Consider the following 20,979-nt stretch of genomic DNA (forward strand, 5'->3'; position numbering starts at 1 on the left):
CATTTGCTTTCTTTCTAGTCAGAAATGATACCTTGCTAAGGGAATAATATAATGAAGATATACTCTAATCTTCCCTGCTGAAGTGGGTTAAAAATAAAGAAGACAATTTAGAGGAAGAAAGCATTAATTTTAACTATATTCCCACCTTCTTAACATATTTATGCAAATCATGCGGTTGTTTTTTTTTTTTTTTATTATGGAAGACTTAAAAGGGAATTGAGAGTCGGAAGCTCTGCCACTTCGGAGCAGGCTGACTGCATTAAATTTTCGGTGGGAGAAACTTCAGAAATTCATTTAAAAAAGTGGTCTTCTAAAGGAAAGGCTGGGATACTTAATTGAGGACTAAAATTTCCATTGGCAAAAAGTGTAACCATTCCTATTCTCAGACATTGTTTTAGGCGAAGGTGACCTGACTGGATGGGAGCCAGGGACATTCAGAGCGAGCCTGGCAGCCTGCCTGACATCTCCAAAGCCATACATTGTGGGAAGCACAGTTTTATTCCTCTTGGTTGTTTTTGAAATTAGATTTCAGGATAGCTTTAGGATGGGAGACCAGTTGAATCTCTCACTCTTTTAATACAAAAGGTACCACAATGTTGTAAGTTAAGTATGGCGGTGAGATGTTACATACAGACACTATCTAGGAAGGGGAGATTTTGATGTATGGGAGGAGGGAGGGTTTGACAGTTGGTTGGAAAACTCCTGAACATAATGCCAATGTAAATGGCATAGGTCTGGAAAGACAAGGGTGTGGGATCAGTGTCATGCTAGGAGCCAGCATAGTAGGGAACCTGGAATGTGGGTCCTTCTTAGAGATAAACCAATAAAGAGCCAGAGAATGCCCAGTCATGATCAGTTGCATAGCTCTTCATGGAATGACAATACCACCATAAAATATGAAACAGACCTTGATTCTGAAAAAGGATTGGATAAGCCATCCTGACACCTATGATAACATGGGATAGAGGATGGAGAAAGGTACGTGTGATGGTCCCTGGGCTTGATAAACCAAAGAATATTCGGCAGAACACTTTTGGAACTGGCTTTTAGAACACAGAGGAATTGGAAGCAGACTTTTTTTTTCAGGAACATCTGTATATTGACTGTTTTCTTTGCCTAGATGAAGGAGCAGTTTTGCAGATGTGAAATTCAGTTTATGAGCCAGTATAGTATATATTTTCCCTTTAATGAACATATGCACATTATATACTAGGTCTTGAACTCAGAGTCTGGCTCTACCACTTGAGCCATGCCTCCAGTTTGCTGGTTAGTTGGAAAGAAGTCTCTTAAGGATTTGCCTGCCTGGGTTGCCTCTACATCTCTATCTTTAGATCCCCAAGTAGCTACAATTAGAGGAGTGAGCCATGGGCACCTGGCATAAGTGTATTATTTATGCACAAAAATCGGATGTCTTTTTATGTACTCTTTTGTCTTCCATATAAATATGATGTGCCTGTATGTTTTTGGAAAGTTCGTATAAGTTTTGAATTCCTAAAAAACTTGGACTGTAAAGTGAAAGTTCAGCTTTCCAATGAAGTCCTGTCTCATACATGCAGTGTCATAGGACACTTGGTGATCTCTGTCAAGGACATTGGAGACCAAGGGGAGTAATATGTGTTCTTTCTTTTGGTTGGTGCTAATACTGGGGCTTGAGCTCAGGGCCTAGGTACTGTCCCTTGGAATTTTGCTGAAGACTAACACTCTCCCACTTTAGCCATAGTGCCATTTCTGGCCTTTTCCTGGTTAACTAGGGATAATAGCATCACAGACTTTCCTGACTGTGTTGGCCTTGAATCTTGATGCTCAGGTCTCAGCCTCCTGAGTAGCTAGGATTTAGAGGGGTGTGGCATTGGCTTCTGGTATAAATGAATGATTTGTGCATGAAATATATAGTCTTTTCATGTACTCTATTGTCTTCGGAAAACATGTTGTGTCTATATAATTGTGCAATGGTTGACATAGTCCTGAATTCCTAAATAAAGACCCCATAAAGTAAGAATTAATAGGAATTGAGCTGTTCATTTCAGTCCTATCTTGTATAGTTAGTGTCATAGGGTACTTGACAATCTCTGTCAAGGTCACTGGGGACCAAGGAAAACTGTGTGAAGGCATTTTACATCTGCTGGGATTTTTTTTTTGTTTTCTTTTTGTGCCAGTATTGGGGCTTGAATTCAGGGCTTGGGCATTGCCCCTAAGGTTTTTTTTCCACCCTCAATTCTAGCACTCTACCACTTGAGCTACAGCTCCACTTCTGGAGTTTTGGTGGTTGATTGGACATAAGAGTCTCATAGACTTTCCTACACAGGCTAGCTTTGAACTTCTGTCCTCAAATCTCAACCTCCTGGGTAGCTATGATTATAGGCAGGGGCCACTGGTGGCTGGCTCTATATCTGCTCTTACTTTGCTTCTACAAGATTCTAAATCCTTGGTTAACTTGTTAACCTGAACTCATTTTATTGTAAATGTATGTGCACACTCACTCTGCTTATCTTCTGTTAATGCTTAATCTATCTGAAATTCTGTATGCATTTTGGCTTCTCTTTGCCATGGATATGGAGACAGAACAGAATCCTCTCTGGGCTCAGCAGTCCTCAGGCCCCTGAGCCTACTCTTCTTCCCATAATCAGTTCTGGTCTCACTAAGACAACTTCAAGATTACCGTATGCTTTGCAATGGAAGTAGAATCTATGAGTCAGAGCAGCTGGCACAGAACCAATCATAGGAAGGACTTTAACAAACCAGTCCTTCATGGTATCAGTTTTCTCCCTCATTTCTGTCACCAAGTTTTCTGACTTGGATCAAACATATCTCCACTTTTGACTAACCCAGATCTACAAATGAAAGAAGTCCCTTACCAGATGCCAAGAGGTCATTGATGAGCACGAGGAACCTCTCATCGGCCACTTGGGCATCAGTCATGAGAAACACGGTGCTGAGGTTCTTCACACCAGTTTTCATACACAGGCTGGCCAGATCCACCTGGAAGGAACATTGAAATCAGAAATCTCTGAGAAGAAGGACATTTTGAGGGAGATTCCACAATCTACTCCTTAGGAATGGACCTATTTTCCTATGTACTTTGGTGGAAATAAAGCATGACTATGCTGGGAGGTAGGGAGGAATGCTAGTTTGTACCAACAGACAGGAAAATATGCCTCAATGCTGGACATCAATGTCAAAGGGGGTGAGCAAGGAGAACTACACAGTGAGGACCCTGGTTTCATAAATCTTGTTGGCTCTTGCACTAGCTCAGGATTCCTCTGTTTGTACAAAAAGGGAACAAAGGGTCTTCTCAAAGGACAAAGGTGGTCCTTTTCATTTATATCTTCATGGAAGAAACTTCCTCTTGAGAACAAGTGACTCTTTGTCGTGACCAATGAGACAGAGATTTGGGGCTAGCTGTTGGAGGATGAATATATCTTATAACAGCACCTTGCATTGTTATGAGTAACTCCACCAAAGCTTTTGTTGGAAAAAAATTATTAGGGAACACACACACACACACACACACACACACACACACACACACACACACACACACACACACACACACACACCCCTATAGTATATTTCCTATATAGTATATTTCCTATGAAAGCTGTAGTGCTAAGCTAGAATGTCAAGTCCTGAGTTTGTCAAGTGTTGTAAGTCTTGATCCTTTGCTACATCACCCCTCAGGTCCACACTGACCCCTACCCTGGTCTGTTTTCTACAGCATCACTCAGGGATCATTTCCTAACAGCCTCAAACAATCTCACTGCAGAGCTTCTGTAAAGTCCAAACACCCTCCTCTCTGTAAAGATAACTGCATTCCTTTTTCAATCAAAGGGTCTTACCTTTATAGAATGATCTAAGGTGGTGTCTCTCAGTTTTCATTAAAATCATCTGGGACATATTTTGAAAAACACCTTATACCCAGGCTAATCCCCACATCTGTTAAATATTAACATCTAGGGGTAGGATGCAGGCATCAGTATTATTAGAAGATCCAGTACATAACCCAGGTCTTAGTATAAAACCACTGTCTTCTATCATTCTGTAAATGCATAATTTCTACCACACTGTTTAATTTTGTCTCTTTTGGAAGCTTTAAAGAAAAACCTAACTTGAGTCTGATATGTGACCTTGGGTATAGTCAGCTTTGAGAGGCTGAGCTGTGGTTTCAGAGCAGAAGTGAGTATCTACCTTTCCCCTCGTTGGCTGGAGTGGGGGGTGTTTCTCCCAAGAACAGCAAGGGCAAGGCAGATGGAAATTACACCAAGGCTTCACATTGTGATTGGGTTGCAACCTTGGATAAAAGGGAGAGCCTGGAAAAACAGTCCTTGAAGGTTGTACATATAATGTCTTTCTTTACTTCTTGCAACATGCATCATCAGTCCTATATGCTTGCCACTTAAAAACAGGAAATGTCAGTACAGGTCGCAGAGGCCAGTGGTTACTGAATCCATCTTCTAAACTATGAATCTCTTATATAACTTGGACAGACTGTTGGAATTCCTCTTATGGCTACTAGAAGAGTTAGCAAGCTGTGTGCTAAAACTGATGTAAGGGAACGTGTTGATGTTCCATCTCCAGTGACCTTGGCAAGGCCACTCTTCTGAGACTGATTCTAATGAGAGAAAAAAAAGCCCTTCTTGTTACCAGTTCAGACACTAAGACCAAAATGGACAATTAAGAATAAGTTCTGGGCAAGAGGACTGTAGAACCACAGAAGAATGGCAGGGAGCTGTGGGTGACTGGACAGAGGCCAAGGCTTCTCCCCACGGCAGTGGATCTGTTTACCTTGAAGTCAGGGATCTGGTAACCTTTGCGCAGCGTGATCTGGAATACGTCCATGGAGCTGATGAAAGCCGCCAGCCTTGTGAGGCTCTGCTTGCCACTCCCACCTACGCCAACCAGCAGAGCATTGCCCCTGGGGGACTCCAGGATACGGTTGATGTGGCAGCTGAAGAGAAGGGAGTAGAAAGCGTATAATCTGGAGCACTGTCCACAGAAGAAATACATACAGTGACAATGGTCAGAGTGGGAGTGAGAGCCATCTTGGAGGCACATCATAGACTGAGCAATAAGAAACTTTAACGAGACTGTCCCCAAACCTGGCTTTACCTTTGCCCAAGTGCAGTGGAATTACCATTGCTTTATCTGGATCCAGATGCCCTGGCAAACCAGCATGAGTGGAGTAAGAGCCTGGATTCCAAGGCAGGCAGGCAGGGCTGGAAGAGTCAGCCATGGAGATGGGGAGGGACACAGGATTATTATTTTTTTCTTGCTTACTGAGCCTGGCTTTATCTCACCTCTCCACTTCCCTTTGTCTCACCAATTTTGCTTTTGAGGAAAAAAGGGGACAGGAAAAAGAGAAAAGTAGGATGTATGCTAATATAAAACAACAACAACCAACACTCAGGAAATCTAGAAGGCAAGGGTAGTTCTCTATGGAAAGAAAAGGAACAAAATTATAGCCAGCTAAATGAAAGCAAAGTCCTAGGACAGTTGTTCTCACTCGTTTTTTAATATTTCCTGAACATCATGACCCCAAGTCATGAAAAAGTGCAGATTCTTATTGTCAATGTTTGAGACCCACAGATCCTGGGCATCCTAAGTTTTTTCTTTCCCACCCTTCTTACTGCTCTTAGTATTCCTTTCCTACTCAGGCAATGGGGAACAAGCCAGGCCTCTTCTGGCTTAGATCATCCTCTCCCAGCAAAGTCAGTTCTCTTACTTCTGAATCTTGAGCCCTTCAATGGCCACCTTCATGAAGCTGTCCATAGAGCTTCCTCTCCTTACCCTGCTACCTTTAAGCCACTTAGCAGTGTATCCTAGGTAAGAAACTACATTATTTATATAAAAAGACTTCATTAAAAAAATTACCTTAAAAACAATGGGTACATGTTGGGTAAAATGTATCTAAATACATAAAAACCTACCATGCTACTCTGTAACAATAAATACTATTGACATGGACTATATGGCCTTCTAGCTTTTTCTAATGTCTGTCTACATTTTTATAAATATATTTATAGATTATATATCTATCACATGTGATAAGCTAATATATATTTTTTTATCCTCTTGATTTTAGAAGCTGAGTTCACCTTATACACTGGGCATAGGGATTTTGTTTTGTTTTGAAGTGCTCAAGATAGAACCTAGTTCCTCACAAATGCTAATCAAGCACTCACCCACTAAGCTTCACCTACAGTCCCTGAGCATGGAGTGTAGGAACCAGTTTCCTTTTTTGTTGGTTGTGGGGCTTGAATTCAGGGCCTACACACTGTCCTTGATCAATGTACCACTTTGAGCCACCAGCTCCACTTCTGGTTTTCTAGTGGTTAATTGGAGATAAAGAGTTTCATGGCCTTTCCTGCCCAGGCTGGTTTTGAACTGTGATCCTCAGATCTCAGCCTCCTGAGTAGCTAGAATTACAGGTGTGAGTCACTGGCTCCCAGTGGGAACCAGTTTTTAATTTAGTAATATACAATGATTATCTTCCTATGCCATTAAATAATCTCCTACACCATGTTTTAGTTAGGGGAACAATACTATATAGAATATCCATATTGTATCAACAATAAAAAAATAAAACAAATTACTTGTCTTCAATACCCCACTGTTGGATGCTTAGATTGCTCCCAACATTTTCCAGTTACAAGTATGAGACATAATGCTTTTTCTTTCTATCTATTCCCTAGACATAAAATGGGTACATCAAACAATAAGACAGTTCTTACAGCTCCTCATATATACTGAAAACGCAACACTCCTCTAGAATGATGCTACCAATTTCCATTCTTTTTAGGTAGAATCAATCAAGAGATGAATCTGTTATATTAGAGGATGAGAACAAACACATTGGATTGTAGTCAATGAATTAAAATGTAAGTCAGTGAGTTCAGTTGTTGGTAACTCTGAAACAAAGAATTGTGTTGGAATAGGGTTGTTTGTGGCCTAATGGAACACAGAGTACATTTGAAACCGAGTTACACAGTTTGTGCTACTATATCCTTGTCTCATGGTATCAGCATTATAATTAGACTTTGTATTCAAATTAAGTAATAATGTAGCTACTCAAGGTCTAACTAACCTCACTTTTGAGGAAGGCCTGGGGAGTTACTTCAGCTGCTAGTGCTTGATACATTAGTGAAACATCAGTGTGTGTGTGTGTGTGTGTGTGTGTGTGTGTGTGTGTGTGTGTGTGTGTGTGTGTGTGTGTGTTACAGAGCTTGTATTCAGCTTTGGTGGGGTAGAGTTTCTTACTACTACGAATTTCTTATATATACAGATGATTTGGTCATAATTAGTATTGATAAGCTATTTGTGGACCCTCACGACCTTATCTATCCTGTGGGATTTGTGTTGCAAAGAAAATCCTGGCAAAAATGAGTATGTGTGTGTATCTCTGTATTTGTGTGTGCATCTTTGTATTTGTGTGTGCATGATTTTTACTAGTTTAATGGCTAAAAATGTTACATTTTAATGTGTATTGATTTGATTTATTGAATATTTTTCAAGTTGATTGATCATTATATATTCTTTATTTTGTGAGTTTTCTGTTCATGTCCTTGGCTTATTTTTGCACTTAAGTGTGATACTAGAGTTGTAAAGCCCTTTTAGGTACTTTTTTTTGGTTACTTTCCCATTTTTAAATTTCAACTTTTAGTTTTCTTTAAGGTGTTTTAGAAGGTCAGAATATTTTGGAATTTAAAATCTATTCCATTGAGTTTAATGCAGTTAAAATTAATCCACCTAAATATTCGGAGCTTTTTATTGACTTACATTTAGTTTTTTTATTATTTTACTTTTTCACTGTAATTACTTAATTGTGAAACATACACCCTGTCTTTATCAGCTAGATTTACTTCCTCTTGCTTTTATTAAACCATCATTTTCAGATGCCTGAAGATTGTGTCTACTTATTATATGTCCATTCCAGTGCTAGCACATTGAATATATCCAATTCAATGTTATTAACTTGAAACTGAACACCACAGGCTTTATACAAAGCAGTACATTTGGAGAAATGTATATAAATATTCATTACATTGTGTACAAGAGATTATTTGCTTTGTGTCTGCATTGGTGCCTGATGAAGGGAGAAACTATAACATTCAGGGCTCCTCTCTAGTTCAGGAAAAGATGGGGCAAGAATGGATTTGTGGAGGAGGAAGACAAGCTTGGAGGAAGGAAGAGTTGGAGTCCAGCTGGGCTCTCTGGATTGCCCAACACCCAACTTTATTCTGAAAGGTCTGAACTTGGTTTAGCAAGGCCTGTGTTATTCAGTATCTAAATGGGAAATGCATCATTAGTGATGAAGATTCTAAAGAAGAATGGTTAAGTCTGCAGTCGTCAGCATTAGACTCCAGCTGGGGCTTCATTAAGAACTTCTGACAAGGGCAAAGGACTCTGCATTTAAATTACAAAATTTAAAAAGAAGATCAATATTCTAAAGGGCTCCTGAGCCAAAAATCCAAAGCAGTGTATGTTCAACCCATTACTGAATTTCTAGATGAAAAACAAAAGCTAAAGATGCATCAGAGCACAGCTGGAGCAAGATGGGTTATTGAAGACTCAACACACACACACACACACACACACACACACACACACACACACACACACACACACACACACATACACACACACACACACACACACACACACACACACACCCTCTGGAGGGCTAATAAGATACTCGAGCCCCAAAAGAAATACATCTGAAGTTTTTTCTGCCTAGTGCCTCCCCAGTAATCCAAGAGAGGGGGAAAATGTACACATATACACAAAAATGAGATGGTACAAGACAAAGAGGCAAAGAAAGATGAATAGATATTATACCAAAAGTGAATTAAAAGATATCATTTAAGGCTTGAAGAGAGAACAGAACAAGAACCTTCTGAAATGGCATAGGAAGCCAGTGGGAGAAAGGAAAGAAAGCAACAGCACCAAGAAAAAGACCATAGCAATGCTCAGCTAAAGTGTTTCACATCAACAGCACCTACCATGACATGGTCATTCCCATTTTCCTCATCCTCCACACAAGGAACTTGAGTTACCCAACCCAGTTTTGGGCAGATCCAGTAGGACTGATTGAAGCTTGGGTCTAACCCTCTCTCTAGAACCCATGCCCCTAACCATTATACTATTTCTGAGTTGAGCCTCAAAGTAAAAGAAAGGAAGAAAGCAAAGCTGGGAGTAGACAGAGAGGAATCAAGCTTAAGAAAATGTTAAGCATATGTGTAGTGTGAATAAAATGGCAAGTTGAAGTCCCAATGGACAGATACCTTACTGTACCATAAAAAAAAAAAAACAAAACTCTTGCCTTTGCCCCCTCCACACTGCATCTGAGGATTTCTGGGAAGATACACACTGACTCCTTCCTTCTCACCCTGTCCATTCCTACCTTGGGTCCTTAGAAGGTGGGATCTTCCTGGACAGAGTCCCAAACCCTCTACCCTGGGTACTGTATGCTACTAGGGCCTCTCATGGAAGCTCTGAACACCCCTAGATTATCTACTTCTTACTGCATCATTTGCCCTCCTCTGTATGGCCAACCACATACTCCTGCTCTATGTGGCTGTTAGAGGCAGCAAAGAGGCACCGGGGAGCCTCCAGGGAGGGGAAGGAAGGCAGTACCTGGATAGAGTAATGGGATATCGATATTTACAAACAGATGTACAGAAAACTACACATCCACATGCAGTTACTCTCCAGTATCACCTGTTCAAGGTCGTTTCCAGTTATTTTTGCTGTTGTAAAAAGCAGCAGCCTAGGCCTCTCTTTGGAAACTGTCTGCACAGCCTGTTTATGAGCCTCAAGAGAAAAGCCAGTTCTCACAGCCCAGCCTTATTTTTTCCTTAAAAACAATATTAGTCAGTTTGATCGCCCGTGCTGGAAACCACATCAGCTCAATCACTAGCTATTCATTCAAATTAAATTCACCCCAAAAGGACAGATATACCTAAATTCCAAGATGAATGCAGAGGCACTGATAGCTCTGGTAGAGGAAGGGAAGTATACACTAAAGCTTCACAAGGTTAGTCAATAGACTTTTTGGGGGGAGTCGGTCATGGGGCCTGAACTCTGGGCCTGGGCGTTGTCCCTCAGCTTTTCAGTTCAAGGCTATTACTCTACCACTTGAGCCCCAGCACCACGTCCGGCTTTTTTTTTTCTTATATGGTGCTCAGGAATCAAACCCAAGGCCTCAGGCATGAAAAGCAAGCACTCTACCACTGAGCCACCTTCCCAGCCCCTCACAAGAGTTTTATTTTATTTTATTTTTTTTAAACCTTCATTTACTGGATATATACTGTGCACTAGCACAGTCCAAGGTCCTGACATTCTGCAATGAGAAAGGCAGTCTTTGCATTGGAAGAGTTTATACTAGATTAGCAGGAGACAGTATATGGAGAAGCATGATGTGTGATGGCCAAGGGCACAAATTCTGGAAGGCCATAGGAGCATAAATCTTGGATTGCCAGAGATATGTCCTTATGCAACTTCTTTCTTCTTCTTTCTTAGTGGCACTTGTATTTTTGTTTTTGTTATAATGGGTCTACCTGTATCCTTGTTTCAGCATTTTATTTCCCTTCCCCTTCCCAAATTAGAAATATATATATATATATATATATATATATATATATATATATATATATATATATATACACAAGATGCAGGACACTGGAGTCAAAACAGTGAAAACGGGTTATACTGCAGGGGAAGAATATTCAAAGAAACAAAAAAAAATCACATAGTACATTACAAATACGTTAAAAACAATTGCAAGAAATAAAAAAACCCTGCCTATATCCCTATCTTGGGGTTCATTCACTTAACATCATCTTATATGGTCATATGTACATAGCTTTTGACCTTTTCTGCTTGAACTACACTTAATACTAATTACTGCAATTAAGGGAAACCATGGGACCTATGTTTCTTTGGGCCTGGCTTACTTCACTTAGTATAATTTTTTCCAAGTCTTTCCATTTCCTAACAAATGGGGCAATGCCATTCTTTCTGATGGAGGCATAGAATTCCACTGTATATATCTATACCACATTTTCTTGATGCATTCATTCACTGAGGGGCATTTAGGTTGATTCCATATCTTAGCTATGTAAATAATGCTGTGATAAACATAGTTGTGCTGGTAGCTTTAGAATAGACTTGTTTGTGATCATTTGGGTAAATGCCTAAAAGTGGTTCTAGGGGAGCTCTATGTGGAGTCTTTTGAGGAACCTCCATACTGATTTCCAAAGTGGCTGAACAAGTTTACACTCCCACCAACAATGCAGTAGGGTTCCCTTTGGCCACATCCCTTCCAGCATCTGTTGGTATTAGAGTTCTTGATTATAGCCATTCTAACTGGGGTGAGGTGGTATCTCAATGTTGTCTTGATTTGCATTTCTTTTATGGCTAGGGAAGTTGAGCATTTCTTCATGTGTCTATCAACCATTCTTATTTCCTCTTCAGAGATGTCTCTCTAAGTCTTTAGCCCACTTATTAATTCAGCAGTTTTTGCTTTGAGGATTTGTTGTTGGGGAATTTAAGTTTTTCAGTTCTAAGTATATTTTAGATATGAGACCCTTGCTTGTTTTATGGCTAGTGAAACTCTTCTCCCAACCCATGGGCGTTCTATTGATCTTACTAGCTATGTCCTTTGCCATGCAGAAGCTGGTCAGTTTCATCCAATCCCATTTCTCCAAGCTTTCTTTGATTTGTTGTATTTCTGGGTCTCTATTAAGAAAAATTTCAGCCTGTTCCAAGGAGCCCTATAGTTTCTCCTATTCCTTCCTGTAATGTTTTAAGGGTATTTGCTTTGACTTCAAGGTCTTTGATCCATTTGGAGTTGATTCTGGTGCAGGGTGATATATAAAGATCTAGCTTTAGTTTTTTTTTTTTTTTTGTTTTGTTTTTTTTACAGGTGTTTAACCAATTTTCCCAGCACCATTTACTGAAGAGGCTGTCTTTCTTTCATTCTATTTTTTACTCCCTCATAGAAGATTAGGTGGCTATAAGTCCGTGGGTTCATTTCTGGGTCTTCAGTTCTAGTCCATTTGTAACTTGTATCCCTAAGCTGATCTGGTGAAAAGGGCCAACTCCTGGCTTAGGCCCAGAAGTTAAGTGAAGGCAGGATGAAATCTAGGCATCCCAGCCTCCATTTTGTGTCTGTGTCTTTGTTCTTGGCTATCTGCCTTGCAATGAGCTTGGAATTCAGGATCCACAGGACTGGTAGACATTCTAAGACAGGAGACAGAGCTAATACCTTGCCAGGCAGCAAGGGGCTCTTACTATAACAAGGCTGCTGATCCTGAGACAATGAGCTACTAGACCACACATGGCTGCCACCTATGACATCAAGAGCACACCATTGCCTGGGACTGCTTAATAATTATAATACCTGTACCCCTACCTCCAACTCTTCCTCCTCCATTTAAACTAAGACCAAATATTTGTACAGGGAAGATGAGTTAAATTGTTACCTTGCCTCTTCTGGTGACATGCCTGTTTCATGTTAATTAAATCTGTTTTCTCTGATCTCAACCATTACTTGCCTCTTCATTTGGTCTGATGGAGCAAGTGGCCTGAGGCCTAGAATTCTTGTAACATTAGTTTATGATGCATATATAGTATTATTTTTTTACCTTTTTAGGATTTTTTTGTGAGAATGAAGCAAATTGATACACAGAAAGCACTGTACTAGGACAATATTGAGTGCTGTGCTAAGTGCATCTCTTTCTTGTCAAATCCAATGCTACTCACTCAGTGGGCTTCCTGATTGCCCGAGATAAAGTTGGAAACCCCCTCTTCACCCAGCCGCATTCCTTCTGTTCTTATCTATATTATCATTTTAACATATCTTACTGTAAAGGTGATGTACAGAGGTGTTTCAGTTACATAAATCAGAAAATGAGTACATTTCTTCTTAAACTATGTTACCCCTTCCCTCATTCTTTCCCTGTTTTTCCCTTCTGTCTCCACCCACAAGTTGTATAGCTCATTTTTTTTTTGTTGGTTGTGGAGCTTGAAGTCTGCCTGGACGTTGTCCCTGAGCTCTTCAGCTCAAGGCAAGCACTCTACCACTTGAGCCACAGCAGCGTTTCCAGTCTAAAGACTTTCTTGCCTAGCTGGTTTTGAACTACAAGCCTCAGATCTCGCTCAGCCTCCTAAGTGGCTAGGATTACAGATGTGAGCCACCAGAACTTGGCAGTATAGCTCATTTTTTTTAGTTCGTTTATATATACTGTCTAGAATTGTTTTATTGTAAAGGTGATGTGTAGAGGGGCTAGAGTTACATCAGTCAGGTATTAGTGCATTTCTTTTTGAAGAGTGTCAACCCTTCTCTGATTTCTCCAAGTTTTTTCCCTCTCTACCTCCCTCTTCCACAAGTTTCACAGTTCATTCTCAACATAGTGTCTAGTGAGTACCACTACTACATTTGTTCACTCTTTGTCCCACACTTTTTTGTGCCCCCTGCTTACCCTTCCAGGGGCAAATAAACTAACAAACAAGACAAAAGGAAAGACAACAAAAACAGCAACAATAAAAACCCTCTTGTTGCTATTTCTTGGAGTTCATTTCAAAAATTATTATTTTATGTGCTCATATGCACATAGATATTGAGCCTTTGTGATCCTCTCCTAAGAATATACTCTGGTATCACTGTATGAATGTCTAGAGACCTGTATAATTTTGTTACGTCCCAGTGTATTTTTTTTAACCAACCAGTGTGTTTACTTGTAGATTTGTAGGCACATTTGTTACCACAAATGAGGGAAAACATGCAACCTATTTTTCTTTGTGTCTGGCTTACTTCACATAATAATAATTTTTTTCAAATCTTTCCATTTCTGCATGAATAATATCATTCTTCCTGATGGAAGCCTATATTTCCATTGTGTATATATAACACATTTTCTTCTTGCAATAATAAATGCTGTTGGGGGATGTGTTCAAAATGGAACCCTACTACGCTGTTGGTGGGCATATAAACTAGAAAGCAGTATGGAGGATCTTCAAAGGACTAAACACAGATCTTCCCTGTGACCTAGCAATTTCAGCTGAGTGTTTATCTCTGATAGAACACATACTCTGCCACATTTAAGCTACTGGCACAACCATGTTCATTGCAGCATTGTTTACCATAGTCAAGATATGTAATCAACCCAGATGCCCCTCAGTGGATGAATGCATCAAGAAAATGTGCTATATATACACAATTTTCAGTTTAGCTTTTTTTTTTTTTAAGGTGCTCAAATATACCAAATGGCAGCCAGGGAAACAAGTCTATGCACTCTGTCACCTCCTTGGGCTGGTGGCAGAACTTGTAATCGTGCTCTGCCTGCAGCCAACTTGGTCTTCAAAGAAACAGTAGTGCTTTATTGATTTTATGAAAGTGCCCTGGAATAGCCAAGAGAAGCAACTGAGGAAAGTCAGTAAGAGAAGTACACTTACATATGGCGTATGGCATCCTCAAAAAGAACCAGGTCCATCACAGTGTTCACTTCATTGTGGTTTTCCAGGGCATCTACCAGAGTCTGAGTCAAAAGTTCCCATGACTGTACAGGCATATACTTGGGCTCTCCAATGCCATTTGCAAAATGGCAATATATATTTAGCTTTTGGATCTGCTCCACAATCTCCTCAGCATCCTGGTGATGAGACAGAGAAATGAGGACCTTCCTCACTGACTGCCAGTCCTGGTTCCACCTAGAGTGGAAATGCACAGGCATTGTGGGTAAGATATAAATGTAATGCAGGAGAGCTCCTTTTGCTAACTTATGAAAGCTTACACAGTAATGTGGCAATTCATCACTCAGTTTGGGAATCGGAATCAGTCCTGGTGAACATCAATGTGCACTAAGGATATGGCAGAGGACAAATGAAAGTACAGTATTGAAAAGCTTTGTCTACAAAGATTATTTGATGAACAAAACAAGTCTTTAATTTAAAGCTCAGAGCTATCATAGGCAGAGGGGAAAGAGAAAACCAGCCAACACTGTGAGTCGAACACTCCTCAACAGTGATGCTGTATCATGCTGGGCTATAAATCAGGGAACTCAAAGCTTAATGGTAGAAATAGAAGCACAAAATTTCTTGGATGGGACTCCAGCAACTTCTCCTTAATGCCAATATCAGAATTTGGCACACACAAGAAGCACCAGGCTGCCATTGCAAATATTGTTGGGGAAGGATAGCAGGGGTATCAATTATACCTGTGTTTATGAGCAGAAGGAAGGAACTCTACTTAAAAATCTGTATTATTGGGGTTGGGAAGGTGGCTCAGTGGTAGAGTGCTTGCCTTGCATGCATGAGGCCCTGGGTTTGATTCCTCAGCACCACATAAACAGAAAAAGCTGGAAGTGGCGCTGTGGCTCAAGTGGTAGAGTGCTAGCCTTGAGCTGAAGAGCTCAGGGATAGTGCCCAGGTGCAGAGTTCAGGCCCCATGACCGACAAAAAAAAAATCTGTATTATTTTAAAGAGCTATCTCTGATTGACTCTGAAGACAATTAAGGTTGTTTGCTAGGCTATGGATACATAAATTGACTAACTCTGCCATTCTTAGAGTAGAGGGATTTAAAGTCTGATTTTCAGAAATGAACATCAGATTCTGTAAAAGTAATGAGAAAAATACAAAAATTGAGGATGTTTTACCCAGTAAAAAGTAGACCAGAGTAAATCATTTAAAATTCGAGTGAACCATTTGAAAAATGGCCTTAGATGGACTGTGCATATTTTCAGAGCTAGATCTAAGATCTCACAAGATAAAAAAAAAAAAAAAAAAGTATGGGACAGGCACTGGTGGATCATTCTTGTAATCCTAGCTATTCAGGGGGCTGAGATCTGAAGGTTGTAATTTGAAGCCAGCCTAGACAGGAAAGTCTGTGAGACTCTAGTTTCTAAATTAACTACCAAAAAAGGGAAGTGGAGCTGTGGCTCAAGTGATAGAGAGCTAGCCTTGAGCAAAAAAACTCAGGAACAGAGTGTAGGCCCTGAGTTCAAGGCCAATGAATGGCACACACCCACACCCACACCCACCCACCCACCCACACACACACAAAGTATGGAGCTAGGGCACACACACACACACACAAAGTATGGAGTTAGGGCACACACACACACACAAAGTATGGAGCTAGGGCACACACACACACACACACACACACACACACACACACACACACAAAGTATGGAGCTAAAGCGACTGTTATTTGTATGTGGTTTGTTCCCCCAAAGATTGATGTGCTGGACGTGTGGTCCTAGTGTAGCCATTTGAGAGGTGAGGCTAGTCATTGTAAAAGGTGAGTTGGTCATTATAGAACTGCTTTCTGAAGGGATTGATTCTGCTCTTGGACAATGAGCTATCCATTCTTGCAAGAGTGGTGTTTTATTAGAATGAGCCTGATACCCTAAATCTTTCTCACTTTCTGTCTATGTGGATTTTCTAGATGTATTCCAGCATTTGTGGTTCCACTTACCACAAGACCCTCACCAGAAGCTGGATTGATGGAGCCAAGCTCTTCTTTGACTTTCTTCTTCTAAGGCTGTCATCTAAATAAATCTCTTTTTCTTTACTAATAAACCAGCTTCAGGTATTTGATAACAGCAATGGAAAACAGATTAATGCAGTAAGTTAGGGACAATGTAGTATAATTACATGCAAGGCAGATTCTTTCTAAGTTAAAGAGAGGACATGAATAGTATGTATGAAAAATATGGGGGTCAAGAGAAAGGTCATTGGTGGTGGTGGGGTAATTTTGATGCTAAGAAACAGAATGTGACCTCTGATTGTTTTAATGCATCAATGTCTGTTCTGTTAATATATCGGTGCCTACTCAGTCTGTAAGTTATTAGTAGTTTTTTCAGAGTCCAATATATTTGGAAAATGGTGTGTGAATTGAGGTTATCCCAAGATTAATGTACTTCATTCACTTGGACTTTCTAAGAGAGCAATATAATAGCAATATAATAGGAAGCATATTCTCCACACATTTCATCCCACTCATCATCTTTCCAACTGTCTAGCAAGACACAAAACACAATAACAAAATGATGTATAAGAAAAAGGGGGAAAAAGTAAAAGCGAATGTTGGGAATAATGATGATCTTGCTTTTGGTCAGTTTCTGGCTGGGCTATATGATGAAAGTCAGGCACCATGAATTCAGAGGGAAGACCTGATAGGACAATCATGATTAGGGGGCAGGGAAACAAATTCTAAATTATTATTCATATAAATCTCTAGTCTTCAAATTGTTTCAGCTAGGGGCTGGTGGCTTATGCCTGTGATCCTAGTTATTCGGGAGTCTGAGATCTGAGGATTGCAATTCAAAACCATCCAGGCAGGAAAGTCCATGAGACTCTTATCTCCAATTAAGCACCAAAAAGCCAGAAGTGGAGCTGTGACTCAATTGGGAGAGTGCCACCTTTGAGCAAAAATGCTAAGGGCAGTATAAGCACAGACACACAGACACACAGACACAGACACAGACGCAGACACACACAGACACAGACACAGACGCAGACAGACACAGACCCAGACACACACACACACAGCAACAATCCCAGTTTCAAATATTTTACATTTCAGAATCGTTCCAAATTGCCTGTTATTAAAAGTTCAAAATGGTGAACCCGGGAAGGATAAGACTGTACATCCTTAGGGATGCTGGGTTGTCATCTGGGAAGATGGAACTGGGGGATAGCTGAGGAGGCCCAGTATCCTCTGGGTCTTTAGGATTGATGGTTTCTGTGGGCATTCTCAGCACTGAGACCTGTGATTAGTTTGTGTTCACTTTTGCCCCTCTGTCTTTTGCTTGGGCGAAGTAATAATGATAGAATCTTTTCCTTAGGCAGGTATCTGCCATTTTCCCAACAAATGGACGATCTGGAATTAGTGATCACCTGCATAATCATTATTTTTCAGATGTTAAAAAGCGGGGGGGCGGGGAGCAACACTTACATCAAAAAATTTCTTGAGTACTTCTGTCTGGATTTTGTCAAAAAGATCAAAGTCCTTTTCCTCCACCATTTTATCCCGGTAAACCCGATTTGATTCATGCAGGTAGAGCTTTACAAGGTCTTGTGTGGATCTTACACATTCCACTGAGGAGAAAAGAATGCCCTTCAAGGAAAACAGTTGAAAAAAAATTCAGTAACAATTCAGTAAAACAAGCAATGAAAGAATTTTCCAGAAGTGTTTTCTCCAACTTGGGGTGATGTCTGGGCATTATCTCATGGAGGCATTTGTCACAGTAGAAAGGACTCTTGAGATGTTGAGAAAGAACCAAGTTGAAGGCAGACAGATCTAACCTCAAAGACTGTCACGACGGTATAGGAACTTTGTGTAACTTTGGGCAAAGTGATGTGCAATCTGAGACTTTCCCAACAGAAATGACAATATTGACTTTCTAGTATTGTTGAAATAATTCAATCTCTACATCTAAGGAAGCTAGTGCTGCTCCTCTCACACACTCAATAGATGAAAATGATTGTTTTGAGTGTATTATTAAAACAAAGCTACAATAATTATAATTTGTTGAAACCAGCGTGTTTCCGAAGATTTTTTGCAAGACACATGTGATTCAATCTATGGTGATGTTCAGGAAATAAATTTACTTCATCTATTTTGTATCATGGAAAGATACAAAAAGATTAGAAATGTGCTCAATGTCACAGAGTCAGCCTTCCAATGCCTGTAATTGTAACTACTAGTGTTCCTATCAGAAGATGAGATGAATGGTGGCTTTTCTGCTATATTTCAACTCCCCAGGTGCCATTTTGAAAACTGATTTAATGCTGGACCATGTACAATCAGAACTCTAACATAGGTTGGAAAGGATATAACTACCATCTGCAAGTAAGGAAATACTGTAATTTAGTCATCCATTCTCTTTACATAGGAATAATTCTAAATATTTCCTATTCTTTTCAAATTTCTGTCCTCTCTCTGTGTTACCATTAGTCATTGTGCCAGCCTCTTTTCAATGAAGAAATGGTGGCCACTAATATTAGCCCCCATCATGTCCTCTAACTTCCAACTCATTTCGGTGACCAGTGTCATTGCTTTCTTTTTGGTCCTGCAGGAAACGGGCTCGTTTATTTACTCTGGTATTTGTAGAGTAATGCTAGGGTCTGTCTGCAAGACACACATGTCAGATCACAGTACTGCTACAATCTACTTCCTCATGCTCTTGCTCACCATCATTTTCCAGGAAACTTAGACTCTACTTCCTAAAACTTCAAATTAGTTTGAGATCCTGCATTCCACGCCTCCATTCCTTCTTGATGTGTTTGCTAGGCTCCTCTTGCTGGTTCAATTGATACTTCTTTGTTGAAGTTTCCTGAGACAATTCCTTTCATCTTTGACAGCAATACTGGGAATGTATCCCCACATTGCTCTTACACAATAGCCATCTCTAGTACAGAAGAATGACTAATCAATCTCTCAAATGATTGTTCCTTACTCAAATTTGTTTTTTTTTTTCCAGTTCATAGCAACTGTTGCAAAGGTAGGGAAGCTGATTGGGGCTGATTTTTTTTTTTTTTGTCAGTCATGGGGCCTGAGCTCTGGGCCTGGGCACTGTCCTTCAGCTCTTCAACTTAAGGTTAGTGTTCTACCACTTTTGAGCCACAGCGCCACTTCTGGCTTTTTCTGCTTATGTGGTGCTGAGGAATTGAACCCAGGGCCTCATGCATGCAAGGCAAGCGCTCTACCACTGAGCCACCTTCCCAGTCCTGTGGCTGATTTTAAAAAATCATTCTTACTACTAGTATCTAGCAGTGTAGCTAACATACATAGTAGATTGTCAATGAATTATTGTGGAAAGAATGAAAGGACTAAGATTACATTCTTCAAGCACTGTCATAATATAGCATTGCAAGAATTTTCCTCCAGATTTCAGCTTTTGGTTATAGAAGACTGGCTGGTCAGCAACTGGGCTACTGAGATCAACTAGAAAAGGTAGAATGATTATTACTATTATTATTTGTTTTTGTTCTGTTCCAGGGATTTGAAATTAGGGCCTCCTCACTGTCCCTGAGATATTTTGCCCAAGCCACAGCTCCACTGCCAGCTTAGTCTCATAGATTTTCCTACCCAGGATAGCTATGAATTGCAGTCCTCAGATCTCAGCCTACTGAGTTACTAAGATTACAGTTGTGAGCCGCTAGCACCTGGCAGGATCATTGATTTTAAAGCTTCATGTTTTCAGTTATTACAGAATGAGCAAGATACTAGACTTGAGATGATAGTATACAATTGAGAAAAGGAGAGATAAATAAAAACATGGTGCCACTTGTTCTCTTGACATGATGGGCTTACAAGCAATGGCTTATGGGTTCAGAAATGAAGAAGACAGCTAAGTGAGGGGTCGGGATGCTGTCCACTGTTTTCTTCTCTTCTGGGGTAGAGAGGAGAAAAGCTGGAGTACAAAGATTACCAAGTAGAGTGACAGGTGGGTAGGACAGATAGAATCTGTGGATGGCCAAGTCCTGAAACCACAAGGTGCAACCTTCCCTGACCTAAGCAGTTAGACCACAGATGTGGCAGTAATAAGCTCCCTGAGGAATAAAGAGCTGTGCTTTGTATTTAGCACATTTGTGCCTTAACATTACTTTAAAAGGGTGTTGGAATTCATATAAATTAGTGCATGTGAATAAGCAAAAATGATACCCAATCATAATCTTTGCCTCATTAATAATAAACTTTACACTCTGCGATGGAGACTTAATATGTTCATGAGACATGTGATATAGGAAGCCTGGTGAGCAACCCCTGCATGCATGTGGTCTATGACATAACATCAGGGAAGCCAGCCTGAAAAGACATGTAACCTAGTCCACCCAACCCCATAGGCGAACTCTGCCTTTGGGGGTTGTCTGCTGCAATTCTCTCCTGACATTTAATTGACTGGTTTGTCTAGGTGACAGGAGAAAATCTATAACTTCCTCTGAAGGGAAGCCCCCTTCAAAGGATTGTACTC

The 20,979-nt window shown here is 40.3% G+C and overlaps 1 protein-coding gene across 3 annotated transcripts in view; it reads right to left on the reverse strand.

The window, feature by feature from the left end:
- Dnah9 (dynein axonemal heavy chain 9) overlaps window positions 1-20,979 on the reverse strand; it is a 343,799-nt gene that overhangs the window by 119,358 nt on the left and 203,462 nt on the right. For all 3 annotated transcript variants that reach the window (XM_070026946.1, XM_070026945.1, XM_070026947.1), the window contains 4 exons: window positions 17,958-18,119; window positions 14,452-14,648; window positions 4,783-4,945; window positions 2,856-2,979 (listed from right to left, as the gene is read on the reverse strand). In XM_070026946.1, the coding sequence (XP_069883047.1) occupies window positions 2,856-2,979; window positions 4,783-4,945; window positions 14,452-14,648; window positions 17,958-18,119 (646 nt within the window). The remainder of the gene's footprint in view (window positions 1-2,855; window positions 2,980-4,782; window positions 4,946-14,451; window positions 14,649-17,957; window positions 18,120-20,979) is intronic.

The sequence above is a fragment of the Dipodomys merriami genome, unplaced genomic scaffold, assembly GCF_024711535.1.
Source record: "Dipodomys merriami isolate MVZ:Mamm:240054 unplaced genomic scaffold, mDipMer1.0.p SCAF_19, whole genome shotgun sequence".
NCBI classification, from domain to species: domain Eukaryota; kingdom Metazoa; phylum Chordata; class Mammalia; order Rodentia; family Heteromyidae; genus Dipodomys; species Dipodomys merriami.